The 24397-nt window shown below is 39.7% G+C and overlaps 2 protein-coding genes across 4 annotated transcripts in view; both read left to right on the plus strand.

The window, feature by feature from the left end:
- The window catches only part of acss2 (acyl-CoA synthetase short chain family member 2), a 29682-nt gene extending 7235 nt beyond the window's left edge, over positions 1-22447 (plus strand). Inside the window, exons 3-19 of one of the 3 annotated variants that reach the window (XM_079675375.1) lie at positions 5901-5992; positions 6507-6610; positions 7615-7687; positions 9299-9374; positions 9677-9788; positions 10672-10716; positions 11991-12128; positions 14402-14572; positions 15004-15137; positions 15233-15365; positions 15711-15767; positions 17512-17592; positions 17703-17811; positions 17919-17987; positions 18084-18260; positions 18608-18682; positions 19539-22447. In XM_079675375.1, the coding sequence (XP_079531501.1) occupies positions 5901-5992; positions 6507-6610; positions 7615-7687; positions 9299-9374; positions 9677-9788; positions 10672-10716; positions 11991-12128; positions 14402-14572; positions 15004-15137; positions 15233-15365; positions 15711-15767; positions 17512-17592; positions 17703-17811; positions 17919-17987; positions 18084-18260; positions 18608-18682; positions 19539-19666 (1774 nt within the window). In that variant the 3' untranslated portion in view covers positions 19667-22447. Of the gene's footprint in view, positions 1-5900; positions 5993-6506; positions 6611-7614; positions 7688-9298; positions 9375-9676; positions 9789-10668; positions 10717-11990; positions 12129-14401; positions 14573-15003; positions 15138-15232; positions 15366-15710; positions 15768-17511; positions 17593-17702; positions 17812-17918; positions 17988-18083; positions 18261-18607; positions 18683-19538 lie in introns of all 3 variants that reach the window. The other 2 variants (XM_079675374.1, XM_079675376.1) reach the window with 2 other exon arrangements.
- A 1109-nt stretch (positions 22448-23556) lies between these two features.
- The window catches only part of LOC307036425 (galactose-specific lectin nattectin-like), a 28050-nt gene continuing 27209 nt past the window's right edge, over positions 23557-24397 (plus strand). The window contains exon 1 of the mRNA XM_079676739.1: positions 23557-23928. The gene's annotated coding sequence lies outside the window, so the exon portion shown is untranslated. The remainder of the gene's footprint in view (positions 23929-24397) is intronic.

The raw sequence follows: 24397 nt of genomic DNA on the forward strand, positions 1-24397 counted from the left end.
AAGCCTAAACGTTTACTAAGCAGCTTAAATCACATTTATTAGCTCTAATTGTTCAATAAATTAATAACGACAATATTCCAGAGTTGAACACCGTCCCTATGAAACTCATTTGATCTAATTAAAAGCTTTTATTCGAAAAGTTTTGTAATGTTGGTTTTGCATAAATGATCTATCCAAGAATGTAAAGGGTTAAAAGTATGACAATGACAGGCTTAAGTAGAGATTAATTTAATTATCGTGATTCAACTAAATCATACATTAATATAATGTAATAACAGTGCAGAGTTGGGTCCCAGCTCTCCTCTCATCACTAACTGTGTGTCTCGTCTCTGTAGACTCAGCTGTGTCTCCGAGAGACGAGATTCACGGACACGGCTATAATTTAATAATCTGGAGAGGCAGCGCTGTCACAACTCATTCATCTCTCTGTGCTCTCGAGACAATGCTATTCATCTAGTCCAACAAAGTGTGTGTGTGTGTGTGTGTGTGTGTGTGTGTGTGTGTGTGTGTGTGTGTGTGTGTGTGTGTGTGTGTGTGTGTGTGTGTGTGTGTGTGTGTGTGTGTGTGTGTGTGTGTGTGTGTGTGTGTGTGTGTGTGTGTGTGTGTGTGTGTGTGTGTGTGTGTGTGTGTGTGTGTGTGTGTGTGTGTGTGTGTGTGTGTGTGTGTGTTACTTTTGCAAGGATGCATTTTCCTTCGACGCCCAGGGTGTAACTGTGTTGTGAAAAAGGGGAAAGTTTAAATCTTTCACAACTGTGCTGAAGTTCTGCTGATCAAAATCTGGCTGTGATAAAAGTTCCGTTTTTTTATATCCTTTTTTTTTTAGTGCCGAAGGAGTGGCAGACCGGGGTGGTGGTTCCCCTTTTCAAAAGGGGGATCAGAGGGTGTGTGCCAATCACAGAGGCATCACACACTACTCAGCCTCCCCGGGAAAGTTTACTCTAAGCAGTCTTAAGGTACTCGAAAGGAGGGTCAGGCCGATTGTCGAACCTCAGATTGAGGAGGAACAATGCGGATTCCGTCCTGGTCGTGGAACGACGGATCAGCTTTTTACTCTCGCAAGGATTCTGGAGGGGGCCGGGGAGTACGCTTATCCGGTCTACATGTGTTTTGTAGACTTGGAGAAGGCGTATGACCGGGTTCCCAGGGAGTTACTGTGGGAGGTGCTGCGGGAGTATTGGGTGAGGGGGTCTCTACTTGGGCTGTGCATCTTCACTGGTCTCACGATTCGATTACGATTATCCTGTCAACGATTCGATGCATCACGATGCATCACGATTCATACCAATGCGTTGCATCCTCAATTTTCTATATTACTGCACATGGCTTATTTTTCATCAATGCATACATGCAGTAAATACATAATGAACTCTCTTTTTATTATTTAGAAAGTGCTTCAGAAATCAATAACATAAATGTCTTGACATTAATTTATAAACCAAAATAAATGAATTGTATAGGTCTAGCCTCCCTATATCTGTGTGTAAAGTTGTTCCATCCTCAAAAACAAAAAAAATAATGCTTCTGCAGTCTAGCTACAGCTTCTAGCAACAGTCTTCTGTTAAAGAAAGGACACTGAATGTCCTGAATGTGGCATCACACACAGGACTTGAGTCTGAACACAGCAGACAACAGGAGTATTTACAACAGCATATACAAACAAATATACTGCATGTGGGTGCACACTTACATTCTCTGTCTTACTGTTACATAAATCCCATGAATGTATGAGATTAAGTTAGCTTCATTATATCTCAGTGATTAAGTGAATAATAAAGTTTCTATCAGGTTACTATCAGCCTGTCACTCATTATTTTCAGGGAGGGGGCGGGGCTTGAAGGAACGGAGAGGAGAAGGTGATCGCTGAAGCTTTTTTCCTCCTGCCTTCACAAACTTTACACACGTATCGTCTGAAAATTGCTAGAGGACATTCATACTCTGCAATCCAAGACTTAATTAAATCCACCAAAAACCTGACATGTTTGTAACGCGATTATTTTTGAAAAACATAAATCCCTGTGTCTCTGAGCCCTAGCGACACGGAGTGATTCAGAGCGGGTCCTTCTGCTGTTGGTTCTGGACTGGTGTTCTTGTTTTGGTGGATAAAGCAGACTGCTCCGTGTTTGGTGTTGCTGTGCCGCTGTCACGTCTGTTCCCTGATCTCTGCATCACCGACCGATTTGATATTAAAGTGACAAAAAAAAAACGTCATAGTAAAGCCGCGGCCGGAAAATCAGGAAGCAACGTTACTACTACAGTGGCGTGGGGAAAAAAATAGGGGAAGCCAATAATACGTCCTTTCTTTTGGGGTGGGGTGGTCAATGTAATAATAAACCAGATGAGTGATTACAGCGCCCGGTATCATTTTACACACATTTGTATCATACAGATGCAGGACTTACACACGCCTGTTATCTGACCGACAGGTCCGCACGCACTCTCCAGCCGAAACTCTAATAAGCATTCATTCACAAACTAAATCAGGAGACCTTTAACGTTTTACGTCCGGTTCGCTCCTTTGTTCCTTGCTGTACACAGCTCCAGTTTGGGCATTGGCCTGTCATCAGATTGTATTTGTTGTTGCTGCTGTAGCGGAAGTTTAGTCCCAATTATTTTTTTGATTAAATACTCCAAATCTCCACCCTCCATAATTGCACTTGCTTCAGTTGCTTGCTACTTTCTAACGGCGGTGAGAGTGGTGCAGTGACGCTATCTATCTTCTATCGATTAGATTTATGATTCGAAAATTATAAAAGTAGGGTAGACATGTGGATATTGTCTGAGTGAACAAAACGTGCATTTACCTAACAGGTTCGTTTTCCACTGACCTTTTTTCGAGCTATTTTCCAAAATCCTATGGAGAAATCCCATTGCTATTTTGTCGAGGGAAACCGAGCGCAGCTTACTTCCGCTTTTTGGGACGCGTCACTGCACCTCTAAATTGATGCGATTTGATTTGATTGTGAGGCAAGGGAAGCCAGCCGCCTCTGGCTTCCCTTGGCATGGCCCTGACCAATCACAGGTTGGCAGGGGCATGATGTGAGCCTCATCTGATTGGTCAATCCCTCAATTTTTTTTCACCAAGGGAAGCACATTTCGGCTGGCCTCCTCTCGCAACAGAGTGCAATCTACTGTTTCACCATAACATCTAGAGGGGCGCTGTTTCACTCTTTGTAAAATACTCAATGAGAATGGGGGAGAGACGGGCCGTCAGCAACACACAACAAAGAATTTCCGAAACTAAACGAAGTGTTTTTATTTATTTATTAAAATTATAACTACAATCCGAAAAAACAGGGGAAGCCTGGCTTCCCTTGGCATCCAGGAGAAAACGCCACTGTCCGTCACTGCATCGATACCGAATCGTCCACGTCCGCATCGCAATGCATCGTAGAAACGATTATTTTCAACACCCCTAGTCTATACTCAGGGCCATTTCTGTACTCCCAAAGCAAGGGCTGTGTCCGGGTCCTCGGCAGTGAATCGGACCCATGGAGTGCAAGTATCTCGGGGTCTTGTTCTCGAGTGAGGGAACAATGGAGCGTGAGATGGGCCGGAGAATCGGAGCAGCGGGAGCGGTACTGCAGTCGGAGTGACTCAGAGTTTAACCGCTCCTCCTTCGCGTCGAAAGGAGCCAGTTGAGGTGGTTCGGGCACCTAGTAAGGATGCCACCTGGGAGCCTCGGAGGTGTTCCAGGCACGTCCAGCTGGGAAGAGACCAAGGGGTAGACCTAGGACCAGGTGGAGGGATTATATCTCTTCACTGGCCTGGGAGTGCCATGGGATCCCCCAGTCAGAGCTGGTTGATGGGAAAGGAAAGTTTTGGGGCCTTCTGCTGGAACTGCTACCTCCGCGACCCGACCACAGATAAGCGGGAGAAGATGGATGGATGGTTAAATTGAGAAAAAGTGGTGACTCGGCTGGATAAACCTGCTTCGAAATGTGTACACCTCCCATGCTGGAACATTAGTTATTTGGTTATACGTAATATGTATCATATACACACACAGCAATAATAATGTCATAGTGAGATGAGATTTCACCCCCTGCTTGTAAAACATACAGTATGACGTAAGAAATGATTAAGCCTAACATGTAACTCATAATTAGGGATGCTCCGATCGCCAATTTTGGGGCAGATCGCCGGAATCAGTATCGCCCGATACCGATCGAGTGGGCGGGGCCTATGGGGATCTTCCATTTAAAGTGATGTTTACAACTCGGTTAATGGGGCTCATTCACTGCGCTTCCACAAACAACAACCAACATCATTATTACATTCAAATTAAGTACATTATTCAAGTTTACATTAACTTTGGATAATAACACGGGAGAAATGAGCGGAAGCGTTCTCTTTTCCTCTCTCCCCCTCTCTCTCCCTCTCTTGACAGCCTGTCAGTATCTCATACAGCTCGCTGATCCAGTAATGAGTGACCCGACAGTAGGGCTGCACGATATTGAAAAAAACTGACATTGCGATATTTTTTTCCCCTGCGATATATATTGCGTTTTTTTTAACTATATTTAACCGGATGAAGGATTTTAGTTACGGACGTCTGGATCGTAACTGGTTGACTCATCATACCTTAAGTCATGATCTAACATGTCATGATAATGCATGTTGCTTACCCTCAAATAAGGGGGTTCATCTGTGAATGAAGAAGAGAAGAACTTTTTTGTATCCAAAATAGTTCCAGATGGCAGATGTTGCTTTTCTTTTTGGAAGTAAATCTTCATTCTCGCCGGTATTGTCCTCCTGTGCCTCGCTCATTTTTTTACCGGTGTTTTGATGGTCTGCAAACTAGCGGGGCGGGGCCTGCTGTGATCTGATCAAGAATGATTGTGATTGGTGGTTTGCTGTGCATGCAGAGCCGGCATGTCACTCACTCAAGTACCCCTGACATGAGAGCCGCGCAAGTTTTCCTTTTGTAACAAGCAGCTAAATAATTGTAACAAGCAGCTAAATAATTGTAACAAGCAGCTAAATAATTGTAACAAGACGTGTTTGAGTTAATGTACCTACTTAATATCGCACGTCCTAAAACATTTTTTTTGTAAAATCGCACGTCCCTGCGATGTGAATATCGCGTTTATCGCCATGACACAATATATATCGTTCAGCCCTACCCGACAGTGAAGAATACATATATGTATAACTAGTTTATCTTGTTCCAGAGGTAGATAAAATAGCTAAGTGTGTTAGGTCTAACTCTTAGTGTGTGTTCTGCTCCGCTCACCGGTCCGTCACAGCGGTTGGAGCTGCAGGATTTCTGCTTCACACACGTTGCATACCGCAATTGTATTGTCATTTTCGGACACCTTCAAATACTGCCAGACCGGTGAAGCCATTTTGGCGAGCTTGTTTTGCCGCGCACAGAAAAAAGTGTATTTTACTTCATGTGATCGGCTCTCTCGATCGGCTTTTATAGAGAACACCGATCGATCGGCCGAGAGTGAATATCGGCCGATATCGATCGGCGGCAGATCGATCGGAGAGCATCCCTACTTATAATAATTGGGATGTATCATAAACCCTTGTAAGTAATGAATAAGAAAAAGTGTCTTGAACTGAGTATACATTGAGTATAAAAATGCAATTACTTATAATGATTGTTTCAATTGGCATAATTTTAGCAAAAGGAATTTGAATTGAATATAGATTCATTATAATGATGTGATGATTAACGAGTGGGATTATGTTAGCAGTAGAAACCAGTATCAGAAAGGATTAGGCAATCGTGTTCTTAATTGAGTATTGAATGATTATATGAATGAAGAAGGAGCTGTAAACCCATGCACCCTCCATGTACAGCAGTAGCAGTCAATTTACTAACGGATTAGTTTTTGTTAAAATTAGATGTTTTTTCTCACACATTTCTCTTTTATGTTTTTATGTGTTTTCAGGGAGGGCAACGAGCCGGGGGATGAGCTGACGGTGACGTACAGAGAGCTGCTGCAGAGGGTCTGCCAGTTCGCCAACGTCCTGAAGTCTCAGGGTACGTCAACCTGTTAAATCTACTGGATTTATACAACTGTGTAATTAACTAGGGCTGTGAAGACTTGGCTGATCCTCTAGCAAAACAGGAGTACATGTGATTTCTCCTTTTATTCAGCATTTAATAATCATAATAATCTTTATTTATTTAGCACTTTTCAAAAAAGAAGTTTAGAAAGTGCTTCACAGAAACAAGAAAAATAAAAAAACTATTAAGAACAAATCAGGGTAACAAGGATTGCTCCTTTTATTTAATATAACACTCAATACAACTCTATTCATATCACAGAAACATCACAATTAGATAAAGTACAATGAGAACAAATATTTGGAATAAAAATAATAGAGAAGAAAACACAACCTCTGATAAAAAACACTTTTATAAAATACATTTTAAAGAGGACACTTAAGAAGCCTGTCTGATACTAAAAGGAAGGTCACTCCATAGTTGTTGGCCCCATAAGGCAAACTTCAGTTGTATTTGACCTGATCGCGCTGCGTCTTGGTGTCTGTAGGAGTGAAGAAGGGCGACCGTGTCTCCATCTACATGCCCATGGTGGTGGAGCTGGTGGTGGCCATGTTGGCCTGCGTCCGCATCGGAGCTGTTCACTCCATCGTGGTGAGTTAGAGCAGTGTTTTTCAAAGTGGGGGCCGCCAGGGGGCGCCAGGGGGGTCACTCAAAGTTTGAGGGAAACAGGATTTTTTTAAAGTTTGATTTATTTTAATTTTTTAGATGTTATTAATAACTGCATATCTATCAATCTATGTGTCCTTTGATGCCAATCTTTTCATATTTTTTGTTTTTGAATCACACGACCGCCCTTCAAGCCAATCAGAATCGAGCTGCCTATACTGAGTCTAAATCTGCTCAGCTTTTGGAGCAAGTGAGAGCTAGTGAATGTTTCGCTCTGCAGCAGGATGAGAGCACGGATGTAGCAAATGTCGCAGAATTGCTTGTATACATCAGATTTATTTCAGGCAAAGGCAAAGTTTGGGAACCCCTGAGTTAGAGAAGCAAGATTGCAGAATAATCCGACACTACATGAATGCAGCGCAAATGACCTATCTCACATTTAATGAAAGTCAAAGATAATGCTTGTATCCGCTCCATGATTCGGATCCACTTCACACTAAATGAAATGCCTTAAACACCCTTTACATTTTCACAAGGTTTCAAAAGACAGTTATTTTCTGTTCACTCCATCTTGGGTGAGTTAGAAATACAACTTAGAAGAGGGCACATATCCCAGAGAGCTCACTTGCTCCTTCGATGGTTTTATTTCCAGAGAAGGAAAAGTTGTACGACTGACTTTGTTGTCTTCTTAAGCGGTCAAGTCTCAGTAGAGAAGCAACATGGATGCTACAAAGAATATTTGTTGCATCAGAGCGTTTAACATCCCATTGATAGTTTACACAAATACTAATCCTTGTATCCGCTTCCTGCTTTGGATCCACTTCACACAAAATGAAATGCCTTCAACACCCTTTAAACAAATACAAATAGTGCATAAAAACATATTTTTCCTTAGCAGAGAAAAACATGTTAACATAGTAAATGATGGTTTAAGATAAAGTTTGTATTTGTAATACTTTAATACTGTGTGTGCGGGGTTTTGTTTCCAGTTTGCAGGTTTCTCAGCAGAGTCTCTGTGTGAGAGGATCCTGGACTCGGAGTGTTCGCTGCTCATCACAGCAGGTGGGTTTTAAAAACACTAAAACAAATCTAAACGGCAGAATATCTGAAAGGCCTTTTGGGGTACAGGGAATGATTCATAAAAAAATACACCACTGGATAGATAAGCAAATTGTTGTAGATCTATTCTGCTACCTTATAAAAAAAAGACAAATGTATCATCATCAAATTACTACTGGATCATTGGGGTTGTAACCGTTCTTATACTTTTTTCATGAAATGTTTCCGTTTCTCAAACATGGAGATTTCCTGCATCTCTGTTTTTTGGTACAGCAAATATCTTCTGGTTTTGGACTAACAAAACAAGCAATTTAAAAAACATTATTTTGAACGCTGACAAACTCGGATTTACATCTTTCAAAAATATTCTGACATTTTAAAAATCAATGTATTTATATACAATATAATTTGAAAAGAAAATAAACTTCAGTTCCACTCTCGGCAGCTTTAGAAGATGAAATGACAGGAGAGATAACATCTGAGAAATTGAAATAGCGTTAAAACGTTTCAGGTCCCTGAACGCGCCTTAGTGAAGCTGAAAGGAAAGGCAGAATAAGTTGAGACGAGCTGCTGCGCTGAGCCCAGTAATCTAAGTCTTATTGGCCAGATTAAAGTCTGGGTAGATAATCCTGTAAATCTGCAGTTGGTTGGAGTTCACACAACACATTTCTCATTCATAGAAGTCGTGTAATTGGATCAGAGCCTTTCCTTCTGACCGGCATGTGCACTCTGAGAGTTTTATTAGCTTGTTAAGAACGTAATTATAGCCTGGATGTTAAAACAGCTTTGTTCTTCACTGGGTGTCGTTGAGTTTTACTACCCATGGTAAACGTTTAGTAAACTTTCTCAACTACCTTTGAAACGGCAGAGGGGTGAGGCCCATGCTGTAAAACAGGGCTTAACATTAAAAAAGCATGACATTGAAATGTAACCAATGCCTGTGCACCAAATGATGTGAGCCTAAAAGAGACTTGGTATCCGATAGCGTACGTATTACATTAAAAAAAAAAGGTACCTCCAGACATTGATGGAAAAAAGTGCATTTACTAAATTCAATTTTCTCCTACTTTATACTTTTACTTCATTCCAATCCAGGGGCGAGTATTGTATTTTGTTTTATTTGACAGCTTAAGTTACTTCAATCAAATATAATCAATACATAAATTAGGTTGCGTAATGAAATGTTAAGAAAAGAGGTCTTTAGACTTCATTTATGTATCTATAGGCTCCACTTTACAATTGAATAATTGAATGCACATTATTCTGAAATGGGCCGTTCTTCTTGGTGACTTCTTAACTTTTGGTACTTTAAGTATATTTGGATTCTTATGACTTTGCAGTTTTAATATAGATTTTGAATTCAGGACTTTTAACAAACTAAGTAGCACACTGAAGTACAATCCATGAGTTTACTTCTTCCACTTCCAGCAGCTTATGTTCATAACCCCTGCTCATACTGTATATCCATTCCCGCCCGAAGTTAGCTTCCGTTATCAGTTCTTTCTTACTTTCTTGCTCAACCTGGTCTGAATCCAGATGTATTTCTTTATCTTCTCTTCCTCCTCCCTCTCTTCATCCCCTGCCACTCTCTCTTTGTCCAACTAATTTGCTCAGATGGTTTCTACCGAGGAGATAAGCTGATCAACCTGAAGCTCATAGCTGACGAAGCACTGCAGAAATGCAGAGACAAGTAAGATGTCACACACACACACACACACACACACACACACACACACACACACACACACACACACACACACACACACACACACACACACACACACACACACACACACACACACACACACACACACACACACACACAATTAATATAATAATATACAGTAGTTTAGTATTATAAGCTTAATAATGATTGTTAATGCTGCATATAATATCTTTAAGCATACAGAACATTCAGAGAAACATATGCTCAGTGTGTATGATGTAGTGATTATCAAAACTAAGTCTGTGTGTGTGTGTGTGTGTACACAGGGGTGTCCCTATACAGAAGTGTATAATGTTGAAGCACTTGTCTAAAGAAGCAGAAGAGACTCCTCTGGGCTCTCAGTCTCCTCCCGCCAAACGCTCCTGTCCTGATCTGCAGGTAAACCATAAACTAAAAGATAAAAACCCAAACCGAACCGCTCCAGACCGGGCCAAAGAGTTCCTGCAGCGTTAGATCGATCCTCTACGGTCATACTGTCTTATCATATCATGCAGTCCCATCATGGTGTGTCCTTTTATGTGTTTATATTTTCATTTTAAGTTCACATTTCCCTAAGAAAACATCATTACTTTGCTACTCCCTGTTTTGGCAGAAAACTTAAAAAAGGGTACATTTGACTAACTTGTAAATAATACCACACTAATTACATTTCTCAGTATTTTTTAAGAAAACGGGTGGTGGTTTTCTGTATTTTTCTTATTGTCAATAAATCCCACTAAAAGCTGAAAATAACACGGGTCGTTTGAACACAAGTGTTTCTTTTGGACATCGCGGTTTGCAAATAATTTTTTCATAATTTTTTTTAAATGAGAAATAAGGAAATTTATCAATTTCACTGCTGATGGTGTGAGAACAGACTACATTTAAACTGCAATACACCTGATTGTTTGATTAAATGCTAAACTTTCAAGCAGCAAAAGTATATAAATGAGCTAAAAATATATATTTGTTATCCTTTTAAACAGTCTTTGTAATTGTAATCCTTTACATCCATTATATTAACAAAGTAAGACACCTATAAAGACTTTTACTGACTTCTCTATAACTGGTTTTGTGGTTTGGGTCTTTTTCAAAAACTACAATTTTTTTAAACTTGAAAAGCTTCCTAATCCTCAATCCATATCAACTTTTGGTGACGTTATGGACCCTGGTTTTTCTTTTAATTTTGTGTTTTTTAATTTGATTTTAATAACCACTCTCCCTCATTAAATTCTCCTTCCTCCTCCTCCTCCTCCTCTCCCTCCTTTCCTCCGCCCAGCAGGAGAAACAGACAGGGAGGGTAAAGAAAACTCGTCCTGTTCCGCAGGTATTTTCATTCCCTCCTCCCTCCACTAAACCCCCGTAATACCCTTTCTTCTTTTGGCTTTTTAGAAGAATATTTGACCCACAAGTAGCCCTTTCATATTGCTGCTGTAGAGTGAACACAATAAACAAAGAAAGCTTCAGGCTTCATAAATTGTTGGCCCTTTAAATCTATGCTTCTCTATAATACATATAATATCTTTCTTTTGAATCTGATATAATTGAAGACATTATTATTGCTTATTGTTTTTACCCAGCAACAGCAGATGTGATTTGTGACGGTTCAGAGTACATTTGTGAACATCAAAATGTATCATTATTCCCCTCCCTGATTTACAAACAAATGTAATTGTGATGAACATTTTCTTTCTGTTATCCGCTGATATTAAGACAAAACATTTTTTTTGTTGATGAAGATAACAGATTACATTTCAGTAAATTTTTATAGGAAAAATCTGCTTGAAAATCTGAATTAAGACAGAAAATTGCACTTTAACATGAAATAAAGCAATAATCTCAGATGTTTTCTGGGCCGTCTGTTGAATTGGTGATAACACTGGTTTTCTCTCTATCTGTTGAGAACTCACCCTTTGTGTTGCAGTTTTACACTTTCTGCTCACTTGTACACAGCCCAATGACCTGCTGTCTCTGAAGATTGTTGTGATTTCCTTACTAATCTTAATCTAAACCGCTTTTTGTGTAATACTGTGTGAGTTGTGGGTTTGACTGGACAGATCAGGATCGATTCACTCGTCAACAGAGGCTAACTTGACTCTTTGTGGCAGAATGAAGGCGAATGAGATTAATCCAAAACATGTTAAAGCTCAGTTTAATTTAAATTAACCAGATTAATTTCCTCTGTGTTCCTGTTCTCCTCAGAGCTACAAACATACATCTTGTTTTTCCTTATCTTGATTTATCTGTTATCTTTCCTTCTGTCTTATATTTACCTTATTTTTGAGATCTTATTTTATATCAGATGGTAAGTTATTCAGCTCTGATTTTCAGAAAGGAAATCATTTGGAAAAAAAAGACTTTTGTTTGTTTCCTTAATGCACTTAATTGATTGCTTCACAGTAACTGAGATTTACAGATTTCACGTTTTGCACTCCTCTCCCAACTAGTTTGTCAAACTAACTTTCTTTCCCTTTTATTTTAGCATATAAAAACATCTGTCATTTCAATGTCAATTACCTGATTGACATGGATCATGAATATTGTATTCACTTGTCCTGTCTGTGCACGTTTCTGTGTGTTTCTGTGTGTGTTTGATTGCAGGTCTCATGGAACCCCAAGGTGGACTTGTGTTGGCACGCTCTGGTACGTGGAGCTTCAGACGAGTGTGAGCCAGAGTGGTGCAACTCTGAAGATCCTCTCTTCATCCTCTACACCAGCGGCTCAACCGGCAAACCCAAGGTAGAGTAGACACGCACACTGCACACAGCACACAGCACTCATCCATACAAATACACTTTTAAAATGTAAAAACTGAAGCGAGCTGTCTGAAAATGTTCAAATTATTATGTTATTTTCTTTTATTGGAAGTTAAAAACGTAGATCTTAGACACCCTTCAACAATTAAATATCATTAAATATGTTTTTAAAGAGGTTTGAAGTAAAAATAATGCGATGAAATATACATATAACATAATTTGAAGCAATTCATATTTTTCATTCTCCAGCAACAAATGATAACTAGAGAATGCAATTCCTGAAGAAATTGCTAGTGTGAATGCTTTATGCTGAAAACCTGACGCTAAACTGCTATGCTGAATTGTAATGTGTAAGAAGAAAGTGAAGAATTTAGATTGAAATGATACATGAACACAGGGGGCTTGAATGTGTGATGAGAGAAGAAAAGAAAGTAAAAAGGCTTGGAAAAGCAGCAGAATATTTGAACTCAAACTTGTGAACTAACTTGATGGCGAATGATCTGTCGCCATGGCAACGGCATTTGACGACACCCCATAATACGCTTAGATGCGTTGATGGCTGCATCGTTACCAAACCTGTGAAGTTTTGGGCTGTTTGGAGTATTTTCACTGAAGTTTTTTGAAAACCGTGTTTCAAGGCGAGCATTTGAAGAAATCACAAAACTGTCCCATAGATGTTTTCACGGCTGGACTGTTAGTACACATGTGAAGTTTGAGCACTTTTTCAACATTTTCATAGGAGTTATAGCGACATCATGTTTTATGGCGAGGAAAACGGCATATGGTGAGATCTCAGAATTGGCGTAGAGCTGTTGAGGCATGGACCGGTGATATACAAGTGAAGATTGGGGGACGATTGGACCGTGTCGATCGGACTTAAAGCCACATCGTGTTTCATGGCGAGTGGTCTGTCGCCATCGTAACGGCATTTGATGACACCCCATACTACGCTTAGATGCGTTGATGGCTGTATCGTTACCAAACCTGTGAAGTTCTAGTCTGTTTGGAGTATTTTCACTGAAGTTATGAGAAAACCGTGTTTCAAGGTTTCATTGTGTTGCCATGGCAACAGCATTTGAAGAAATCTCAAAACTGTCCCGTAGATGTCTTCACGGCTGGACTGTTTGCACACTGCTATCTGAAGTCTGCTGCTCTGAGCATGTCAGTTGGAGTGATGACATCATCGTGTTCCATTACACAGGTGTTTATAGTTGAGCTAACGAGCTCTGTAGAGATCAGAGGCTTCATTGTTCTGAATGAGAGATGAACGTCTTACATGTGAACGTTTTGTGGAAGAACCGTAACAGATATCTGTGAAATTTCAAAACGTGAAGCATGTCAAGGAAGTTGAGTATCTGAAGTGTAATTTTTGTGTAGTTTCGGGTTAATAATGTGGCCTTTTTGGCAGTTTAACTAAAGGTGTGCGGCTGCTACCGTGAGGAAATATCTGCCTGAAATTGCAATGGGGTTTAATGGAGGAATGTTGAACGTTTTTGTTACTTCATGCCCTCAAAAAGCATTTTGTTTAATTATTTAGCTTAATTATTTGTCATTTTTCAAGCTACGAGAGGTTTTCCTACATTTGTCATGATAAATTATGTCTCAGGAATGTAGGGTTTGGGAATTATGGCAGTTTAAAAAAATATATATGAATGCGAATTTCAAGCTGCCCTCCACTCTAGCTGTGACATCACACACTAGTTAATGTTAAAATGTGAAGAAAACCTCTAAAACAAGGTCTGAACAATGTTTAATATCTCTAAAAGTAAGAATCAGATTTAAAAGTTGTTTTAAACGAATAATGTCAGAAAGATGTGTAACATTTTAAAGTTGGAATGAGGTGTCTGAGTGAAAGTATGAATGAACAGTTAGCAGTTGAATTGCATGAAGATTTGTTGAAGTCTGAAGATTTTCTCCATTGACTTCAATGTTAAAAATGTGATGTATTATGGGATGTATCTCTGGAATTATGAAAGTTATGAATGAGAAAAGTAAGAACCATCGATTCCCGACCGAGCTGAACGTTTTGATGTTTGAACGGAGTTTCTTCGATGTTCAATGCGGGAGGAGAAGAGGGCCAAAATACCGGCGGAATAATAAACTTTTCGTCCGTAGAATAACAGTTATAAAAATATCTCTATAATTTGATTCCATCACGCAACAAAAAGATGCTTTTGTCTTTTTTCTCTTTTAAATCACAATGTTTTTAAATCATCCACTGCGTCAAATCCTTCCCAACGCTCCTCTCGCCTGCAGGGAGTGCTCCACACCATCAGCGGCTACATGCTCTACACCGCCACCACCTTCAAACTGGTGTTCGACCACCAGCCCGACGACGTGTACTGGTGCACGGCAGACATCGGCTGGATCACCGGACACTCCTACATCACCTACGGCCCGCTGGCCAACGGGGCCACCAGCGTCCTGGTGAGTGAGGGCCGCTGCCATTACTCCACTTCCTGTTTTTACAAACTCTATTGTGTCTGACTGCAGGTGGTGGCTGATTCTATCTGCAACTAAAGAAAGCTTCATTTAAATACATCTGTTCTATGATTTTTATTTATAGGATTTTTCATGGATGACAATAAAAGCCTTACAGGTGGAAAACGCTTTTTAGTTTTAATGACATTTCTTTTCTTTTTTTTAATTAGACCAGAGATAGAGCTTAAGTCACTTTCTTTTCAAATGTTTCCCTCAGGGGTCTTAACAAGTTGTACAGCATACAATACTCTTTGTCCTTAAAATACAATTATTTATAGATATACTTCTTATTTTATTAATTATATAATTTCCTCTTCTTTTTAAAATCTCTTTTGTTTAAGTTCTTATATAATTACGTTTTGTTATGCGTGTTTCAGTTCGAGGGCCTGCCTACTTACCCAGATGTGAGCCGTATGTGGGAGATTGTGGACAAATATCATGTTTCCAAGTTCTACACGGCTCCCACCGCCATCAGGCTGCTGATGAAGTACGGCAAAGAGCCGGTGCACAAGTGAGTCACCTCAGACCATCATAATCTAACATGTTATTGGTCACGCAAGAGAGCCGTTCGAACGGTTCCTGTGGTAAGTGACGCTCTCTCTGCAGGTATAAGCGGGAATCTCTGAAAGTCTTGGGGACGGTGGGAGAGCCGATCAATCCCGAGGCCTGGCAGTGGTACTACAACGTGGTGGGAGAGAAGAGATGTCCCATTGTGGACACTTTCTGGCAGACAGAAACCGTAAGTTATAATATTACATATCCACTAAGTGGCATCCAGTATGTCTTACATTCATCAATGTTAAATGGGCAGGAAAGGATGGCCTTCTCTACAGTCTTGACAATTTAAAATACAATATTTACCCTGCATTTTTTTTTTCTTATTTATTTTATTGTATCTTTTGTTATCATATTTGTATGCATGCTTGTTTGAAGTGTTTGATCACTTAGAAAGCCACTATTCAAATTAAATGTATTATTATTATTCAGTAGTAGCAGTGTGTGGCTGGCCTCTGCTGGAAACACAGGTTATTCACACGCTGTGGGATAAAACCCTCTTCTAACTGGATGTTCTCTGGCCTTTCAGGGCGGCCATGTGTTGACTCCTCTACCTGCAGCCACACCCATGAAACCTGGATCTGCTGTGAGTAAATCAAATATACACAAGTTATTGAGCCGTTTCCGCTCTACATCATGAACTCCTCCCTTCGATGCAATGCACTTCCGTTTTGGCGGACTGGGTTTGTTTTGCTAGCTAGCTCCGTTGTGCCGACAAAGCACTGATATCGCAGAGACAAAGAGGATATAAGAATTACAACATGAAGAAAAGTGGTTCGGGAACTACGTGTGCGGTAGTTGGTTGCAATCACTCGAGAAAGCACCTGAACGAGTGGTTAGATAGAGAGTGCTACGACCACAAACCAGCACCCAGCACCCAGCCATGTTGTTCATTAAATACAGATAAACACAACAAATACTGCATGCATTGTATTTTTTAATATTATATATGAATATTTTCATAGTGATGTAATTGTGTGGGCTGCTTTTATATTTTAATTTGTAATACCTGTTAGGATTAAACATGTGATCTTTCTTGTTGAAGCCATTTCTTTAGTTTCCTCTCAACAATTAATTAATTCAGTGTTATTTATGTACAGTATGAGCTTAATATGAATGATGAACTGTGTTAAAAGAAATTGTAGCACTCTAAGGAACATATGAAATGCAATAATGCAATAACAGTGCAATAATGAAATTAAATTACATCAAACTTTATTTTCACTCAAACAGTACAGGCACATATGATATATTGCACAGCATAAAGAGATCATGTAAATTGTGCATTATGTAAACAACAGACAACTGTTGGCTCCTGTGGGCATGACCTAAATAAGGCAGTTTATTTTGGTTTTATGCTGGGCCACGTCGTCATGTTATCCTCCCAGTTTTGCACTGAATTCGGGTGGGGGAGAGTAACGCCATCTCCAGTCAAAGAAGTAGAATCGTGTTCCCAAGCTAGCATCACTGTTAGCATCGAAATCGCTGTGTTTACACCAGTGCCCGTCTGACTGTTTACATCGGTTTACACCGACAGACGCTGTGCAAAAGACTTCCGGCGGAAATGAAGTGCATTTGTGTAGTGTCATGGCGCTACCCGTGTTTTGGCGCGTAAACTTGTCTATAACACAGTTGTGCTTTAACACTTTCAAATGGATTAGAACAAACTGTGAATGATTGAATTAAATACATTTTGAACATGTTTAACAATGTTGCATGAATGCTATTGGAAAACAACTGAAAATAAAAGACACAAAAGAAGAAGAAAGAAGTGATCAAAAAAACATTTAAGACATTGAAAAAGTGTATGGAATCAGAAATTATTTAAGAGGCGTGTCACGGAGGTGATCTCTGGGCTCATAGATCTCGGCCTCCGTTACGGGTTGTTTAGTTTTTTATTGTTGAAAAGTGTTCCCTTTCCCCATGTCTGTAGTTGATTGTGTGCACCTGGTGCCCTGTGTTGCCTCCTCCCCCCTCACCTGTGTCCTGTTGGGTTGATTGGGTTGGGCATTTAGGCTCTGGGGTTTTGCTGTTAGAGAGGGAGTGTGTGTGAGATCCTTGTGGCTGCAGGCTGTGTTCAGGGAGAAACAGCAGGATTGAGGCTGTGTGTCATATCATATGTGTATGATTTTAATAAATGCCCACACCGGGTTGTATTTTGGACGTTCTGCCTCCTTGCTTGGTCGGGCCGCTCAATTGTCAGCTTCACAAGGCGTTTGATTATTTACACAATGTTATCCTACGTGTATTATAACACCAAGTTTAAGGTAGTAATTAAACACAAATCCAATAAAAACAAACTTTTATTCACTATCACTTCTGTCCTCCAGACATTCCCGTTCTTCGGAGTGGTTCCGGCCATCTTGAATGAGTCTGGAGAGGAGCTGGAGGGACCGAGCGAAGGGTACCTGGTGAGCAGCATCATCATCATCATCATCATCACCACCACATGTTAATGATGTTTGATGTATTCACTGGTCATGTGTTTTGATCTGTTTCTGCTCCCTCTGCTTTCAAACAGGTGTTCAAACAGCCGTGGCCCGGTGTGATGAGGACGGTGTACGGGAACAAGCAGAGGTTTGAAACCGTGTACTTCAAGAAGTTTCCGGGATACTACGTCACAGGAGACGGTGAGAGATAAGACCTACTTTTAATATATTTTGTTCTTTATTTCCTTTTATATCTTTTTTTTGTTGCATTTTTTATTTTAAATGATTTTATTATTCATCCGTTACAGGTTGCCGTAGAGATGAGGATGGATACTATTGGATTACAGGGAGGATAGACGACATGCTGAATGTCTCCGGTAAGACCGACCGCTGAGCCCTCTGTGATTAAATGGGGAATATCTAAAAGCCAAGATTCATTAAACACCTCCCTTTGCTCCTCTCTTTCCCTGCAGGTCACTTATTGAGTACAGCGGAGGTGGAGTCGGCTCTGGTGGAGCACGAGGCCGTTGCCGAGGCTGCGGTGGTGGGCAGACCTCATCCTGTGAAAGGAGAAAGCCTCTACTGCTTCGTAACTCTGACAGATGGACTGACGTTCAACCGCACGCTGGAGGCCGACCTCAAAAGACAAGGTCGGTAAACACAGCCTGGTCAGGGAAAGGTGCATACACGTTTTTTTAAATTGTATCCTCGTCAGGCAGAAAGATCTGATAACTATTTATTGAGAAGCAGTTCAATAGAAATGCAAACATATAAAGACAGTAAAATAAAACAATCATTGTAGCTTTTTATGAACAGCAGAGGGCGCTATCTATGTTTTCTATTCAGAAAAGTGCTTCAATGAAGGTTTCCAAAACAATTTCTGACAAATGTATTGTATATAGTTCTGCCTGAGATATCTTTCTTTTTATGCATTTTTAAATCTCTACTCACTATTGATAGTCCTAATCTGATGTGATCTTGTCTTTTGTGTTCGCAGTGCGGGAGAAGATCGGTGCCATCGCTACACCAGACTTCATCCAGAATGCTCCAGGTCTCCCCAAGACCCGATCAGGTACATGTACCAAAGTTACACAGAGCTGGTTGAGTAATTGTCAGAATAAAGTTAGCTGTTAGCTGAACTCATAGAGGAGGAACTTCAGAGCAAAACCTGACTTCTGAAAAACACTAGTATATTTTGAGATGCAACTAAACCCTTGTTGTATTACTGTTTTAAAGGATGAATTATTTCAAGTTGGAAAAAAAGCCCTCCTTTTCACTTCCTGCTTGCTGTAAGGGGTTTTAGATTTCTGTGGTTTTTATATTTGAGATATTGGCTCCAAAATGTCCCTCAAACCCAACATATGTGACTGGAACTTGGTTCGAAAATATCACAGCGTAGAAAATGACTATTTATTTGATTATATATTGTATATTAACATTATCCATTTTTTTTTCTTCAAATATTCATTCATTTTTGGGATTTTAACCTTTTTAAAACGCCAGTTTGGTTACTTAATGCCGCAGTATCAGTGACTTGTAATCTGCATTTTATTATGTGCAAGAAAACCAGAAGAAAATAGCATGTATTTGCTCTATTTAGCAACCATGAGGAAATTAAATCGATCTAGGACTAAAATGTGGAAACCAGGGCTCAGGATTGAGAGCCTGATATAATATAAAGGGGATTTCATGCTGTGATGGCAGTGGGATCGAACATTGTAGTTTTAATGAGTTTCAATGGTGACATTTTGTCCTTAAGGTTCTGGGTTCTGAAGCAAAGTTTGAACTGAAAAAAAGAAAACTAAATTGTCTTGGTTTCAAATTAACAAAGCCAATGTCAACAAACAAAAAGTATAGTATTTATATAGAGTATAAAGCTCTAAGTCAGCTTTACATAAAACAAATACATCCTCTCTGGCTCTCTGCAGGTAAGATCATGCGATGGGTGCTTCGCAAAATCGCTTGTGACGAACGAGACCTGGGCGACATCTCCACGCTGGCCGATTCCTCGGTGGTGGACCAGCTCTTCCAGAACAGATGCTGCCCCAACATGTGAGGACCTCCAGGATCCTCGCAGTGAGGCTCAGATAGCAGCCGCATGCTAGCGGCCTCAAACCCAACGAGGAAAGAAGAAGAAGAAGAAAAAGAGGAGGAAAAGGAGAACCTACATGAACTTGGTCTTGTCCAACAAACAACCTTTAGCTCCTGATAAGTGTGAGCGGTGTGCAGCAGAGCCTGTATTTAACCCCATTGTCCTTTTATTGTAAACAAGCAGCAGGTAGAGACACAACATCTGTTACTGGTGGAGGTTTCACTCTTCTGTAGAAGAAGTAATCATTTTCAAAGCAGCAGACAAAGGGTACAAATTAAACCTGTCTGTATGTTGAAACGTTTTCCAGAAGTTGACCGATTTGCTGCTTTTTCAAAAAACTAACAAGGCAGTGGTGTGTTCGAGGGCGAGAAGCCAGAGGCTGTTTGGTGAAAGACCGTCCCTGAGTCCAACGTGTGGAAGAGGTCGAGCAGGGAAACACTTACTACCCAGTGTTACGCCAATCCAACATAACAGTATGTGCTCCTTTAAGAGATGGTTCGTCTTTTTTGTTTAAGGTGGGGTTGTATGAAGTACTTACCAGAAATCAGTGTAGAACCTACTGCGGATGTTAAGCCCCCAGTTTGGTGAAAGAAACATAAATAGCAGCAGCCAAACATATGGATACAATATAAACATTTGGACAACTTCGAAATAAATCTATATCAGCCTGAGTGTATGCTATATTTAGAATATTTGTGCAACTCTATCCTGCTGTCAGACACCTCTTTCTTACTGGAAACTGAAGTAATTTTGCTAAAACATTTACTTTGAAGAACACAGGAGTGGCTGATTTACCGCTGCCTCGATCAGTTGGTTTGTTTGTTATTTTGTGACTATGGTGTTTCTAAGGGTTGATTCAGATTCACCAAAGTCACACAATATCACAAACAACCCAACTGATTAAGCATTAGACCGTTAACCTTCTTTCTGTGTGAGGTAAAATTACTTGTTTAGTTTGGAAGAAAGCCCAGATAATGGCTTAAAAACCCCAGCACAGCACTTTCTGACAGACGTGTTGCCTTACGCTTAAACTGGTATTGATGTATTTAGGTGGCTAGAATACGTTTAGCTGCTGCCCCTCCCGACAGCAGCCCTTAGCTTATCTTCCTGCCGGTTCTTCTGTTTCTTTCGCAAACTGGTAGTGTACCATACGCCATCTTCTGTGAGTTATACACTCAATATTGATAAATACCTCAAACAACCCAACTTTAAAGCTGTCTCTTTAAAGTGTTTCCACACTGAAATAAGGCTAATGTGAAGTGCTGTAGTTAATACAACAAGTTATCTCCTCCCCTCGCTCGCTGCCATAGAACTGTTAAGTGAACTGATGATTACGCTCAATATTTTTACTAGTTTTAATTTCTATTGTCATTTTCTAAAAACATGTAGTTTTGTGTCATATTTCTTTGGTTTTTGACATAGGATATGTTGGGTTTGTCTGTTTGTGTGACTGCACGCTGTATTTTCTTTTACTTCTTCTATTTGTTGAAGTTGCAGAGAAGTGCTTGGGCTATTTCTTTTCAATCTGGTGGAAATTAGGAAAGTGTGTTCAGTGTCACGTAGCTCAGGACACCAAATGCTCCGCTCCTCTCAAAGAATCTGCAGGTCTAATGTTAAAAAGGGAAAAAGGTGTCTTGAATTTCCCAATAACATAACACATTTGTTTGTGTTCTTATGTTAACAAATTGTAATGTGTCTAAACTTTGTGTTTAATTATTAAATAAGACTTCAAATGAAGTACCAAAGTCAATCCCACCAGCTGGAAATTATGCAAGAGTATGATTTTAATTTGGTAATATAATCAGCAACCATTTTAGAATTGACAGAATATGTGATTTTCCACAATCTGTGGATCAAGTCTGCATCATGGTATGGTACCATTCAAAGTCAAATATGACACGGTAAAGTCTGTTAAATCATAGCTAATACTCAGTTAAGAATAAAACATCAGTGGTGTCTTTATTAACAGATTTGTCTATTAAACAGATTATTTAAACTCTGTATCCCAAAAAACAACAACCAACATGTTAGTCTTCTTTCATTACTTTGATAGTGGCTCTCAACTCAATGTCTTCATTGATGGTTTGGATCTTTTTATGGGATTTGTTAACAATAAAAACACTTAAAATATCAGCAGACCTCCTCCATCCTTCAATATGTTTTTAGATGGAAGGGAGGAGAACGTGTTATTGATATTTTAAGCAAAAGTCAACATCTTTAACTTTATTGTTCTTGTGCTGAGAGACTGAAGACAGAGCATTAACACCATAAAACTGATCCAAAATCTAATAATCTAAATATTGAGCTTATTTGAACATGTAAATATATTATATTAATATTTCCATCTTTTGAAGAGCTTGTGATATCATTTGTAGGAGATGAACCAAAAGCAGGACGTCATACAGATTTCATCAGCTTTTCATTACCTTTTGAGTTTGTTGCCGTTTGTGTATCAATGTGCCAACCTAAGTAACAGTTGAGCTGGGTGTATAAAGCTAATAATTGTATTTAAGGTTCAAGAAAAATTGCAGCTGCTTATTTGATTTAGAAACTTTTTTATTTTTGTTTGTATAATAATTTCAGGTGAAGGGATGAGAATGTTGCTGTTTGTATTTCTTTTGTTTTTCTCTGTTTATCCTAATTTTTGAGTTGTATCAAAGTGTATGCAATGACAGTAAATGGACATGACTACTGCCTCTAATCCTCTGTCACTGGCTGGCCTTTTAAATAAATATTGAAGCCTAATTCCTAACGTTGACATTTGAAACCTAAATCCACATTCAAATGCTGCGTGGCTTTTTGTCTTTATTAATTCTCTATTTATTCGGTCTAACCTTGGTATTTCTGCACAGTTGCAGATTAAGATTGGGCTACATTTATATTATTATTTCACAATTTGTAAAATTAGAGTGGTAACTTTGTTGGATTGTTTTATGACTTGTGATTTGAACGTTTCAAGTAACTCGAGGGCGTTGTAAAATCCTAAATTCAACATTTGATGGAAAAAAAGTACATGTAATAATTTCCAAATAATATCTGTTTTATCTCAAATATTCTTCTTCAAACCATATTTGTTCTAATCTAGATAACCCACTGCTGTAAAACAAATAAACAGTTTGCTCTCCTGCTTGCAGCTTTTGGAGGCATGCATCAGTCTTAACAAGGCACTACCAGCAATCTAAGGAAATACACTACATGCACAGTGCATGTTGTGTATTGGTGATTTATTTTAATTAAAAAAATAACAAACTCAAACTTTTTTTTAGGCTGATTACTTGACCGGTCAATCTCAGGTATTACTGCGTTTTTTTGTTATAACAGAAGATTTTTGTAATATTCCTTTGATCAGATACTTAATTATTTAACTGGGCAGCTCTTAGCTCCTTTCAGAGAGGGAGGAAGAAATGGAAAGGTGTCATCCGCCATCTTGGATCTCAGTTAGCTCGCTGGTGTACTTACCTGCCAACTTTTTGAGTTTTTATTGTGTTCCTGACATGGAAACATTCAATGGAAATCATTGAAATGTTACTGAGGACTTCACTTTCCATTCGGCGGTCCATTACATTACATGTAATTTATTAGACGCTTTTATCCATAGCGACTTACACACATTCAGTACTGTGGACAATCCCCTCAGGAGCAATTTGGGGTGAAGTGTCTTGCCCAGGGACACAACGACAGGACTCGAACTTGCTATCCCCTGATTCAAAGTCCAGCCCACCCTCCACTGAGCCACAGCCTCCCTAGCTTCCGGTCCCCATTATAAACTTTAGTCTTATATTAGACTTATTTTATATTAAAGTGTTCCGGGCTTAATTGAGCTACACATTTTTCTAACGTTAAGCTACATGGCAAAGTTAGCTATAACGGTAGTTACCAGTGCCACTGCCAAGCAACGGTTGATGGTCACCCAGGGAGCCCTAACTTCACGACCAAAATGTCTAACTGTTATAACGGGAAAACTGATGTTTTACGCATATGGACAAACGACAAAGTGGAGTCTACATTTAAAATTGACGATAAGGAGACGAAGGTAGCGCGGCGGCAATTTGAAGGGCACAATAATGGCGTCGGAGAGTCAGAACTATCAGTGCGTGGCTGTCAACCAGCAACACATTTTCTAACTTCAAGACAATGCAGAGTTATCATGGAGCCGGCTAAGAGTTAAACGGACTGGAAAGGCTTACTAAATCCTGCAATAGGTCGAGTAAGAAGCTCATCTGAAGGTAAGGCCTTTTTTAATGACTTGTTTTGTGACTGGATATGTGTTTGTTATGTATGTTTTTTTCCTGTGATTTGACTCCTTAGTCTAACAGCGTTTAAGAAGTAATTTTATGTCCTTTTCAAAAAAGTGATTTTAGGCTTTTTCTTTATGTTAAAGGCCCCATGTCATGCTTTTCCGGTTATTACCCGTCCCATTAGGCGCTTTCACACCACAGTACTTTCCCCACAAAGGTTCATCAGATACAGATCGCGTTCACACCGGAATAAGTCCCTGGGGCAGGATTAGGCAAATTAAGCAGCTGATGTCACTTCTTCTTCTGCTTTGGGTTTACTAGCAAGCCGCAAACAACTACACGGCATATACTGCCACCAGAAGTTCCCGGAGTTGGGGACTGACACTCATCTCCACCGCTCCCATGTTTTCTTTTGTGTTGCCATAAGTTAGTCTCTCTGTGTTTGTGCGCTGGGCTA

The sequence above is a fragment of the Notothenia rossii genome (genome assembly GCF_949606895.1).
Source record: "Notothenia rossii genome assembly, chromosome: 4".
Taxonomy (NCBI): Eukaryota; Metazoa; Chordata; class Actinopteri; order Perciformes; family Nototheniidae; genus Notothenia; species Notothenia rossii.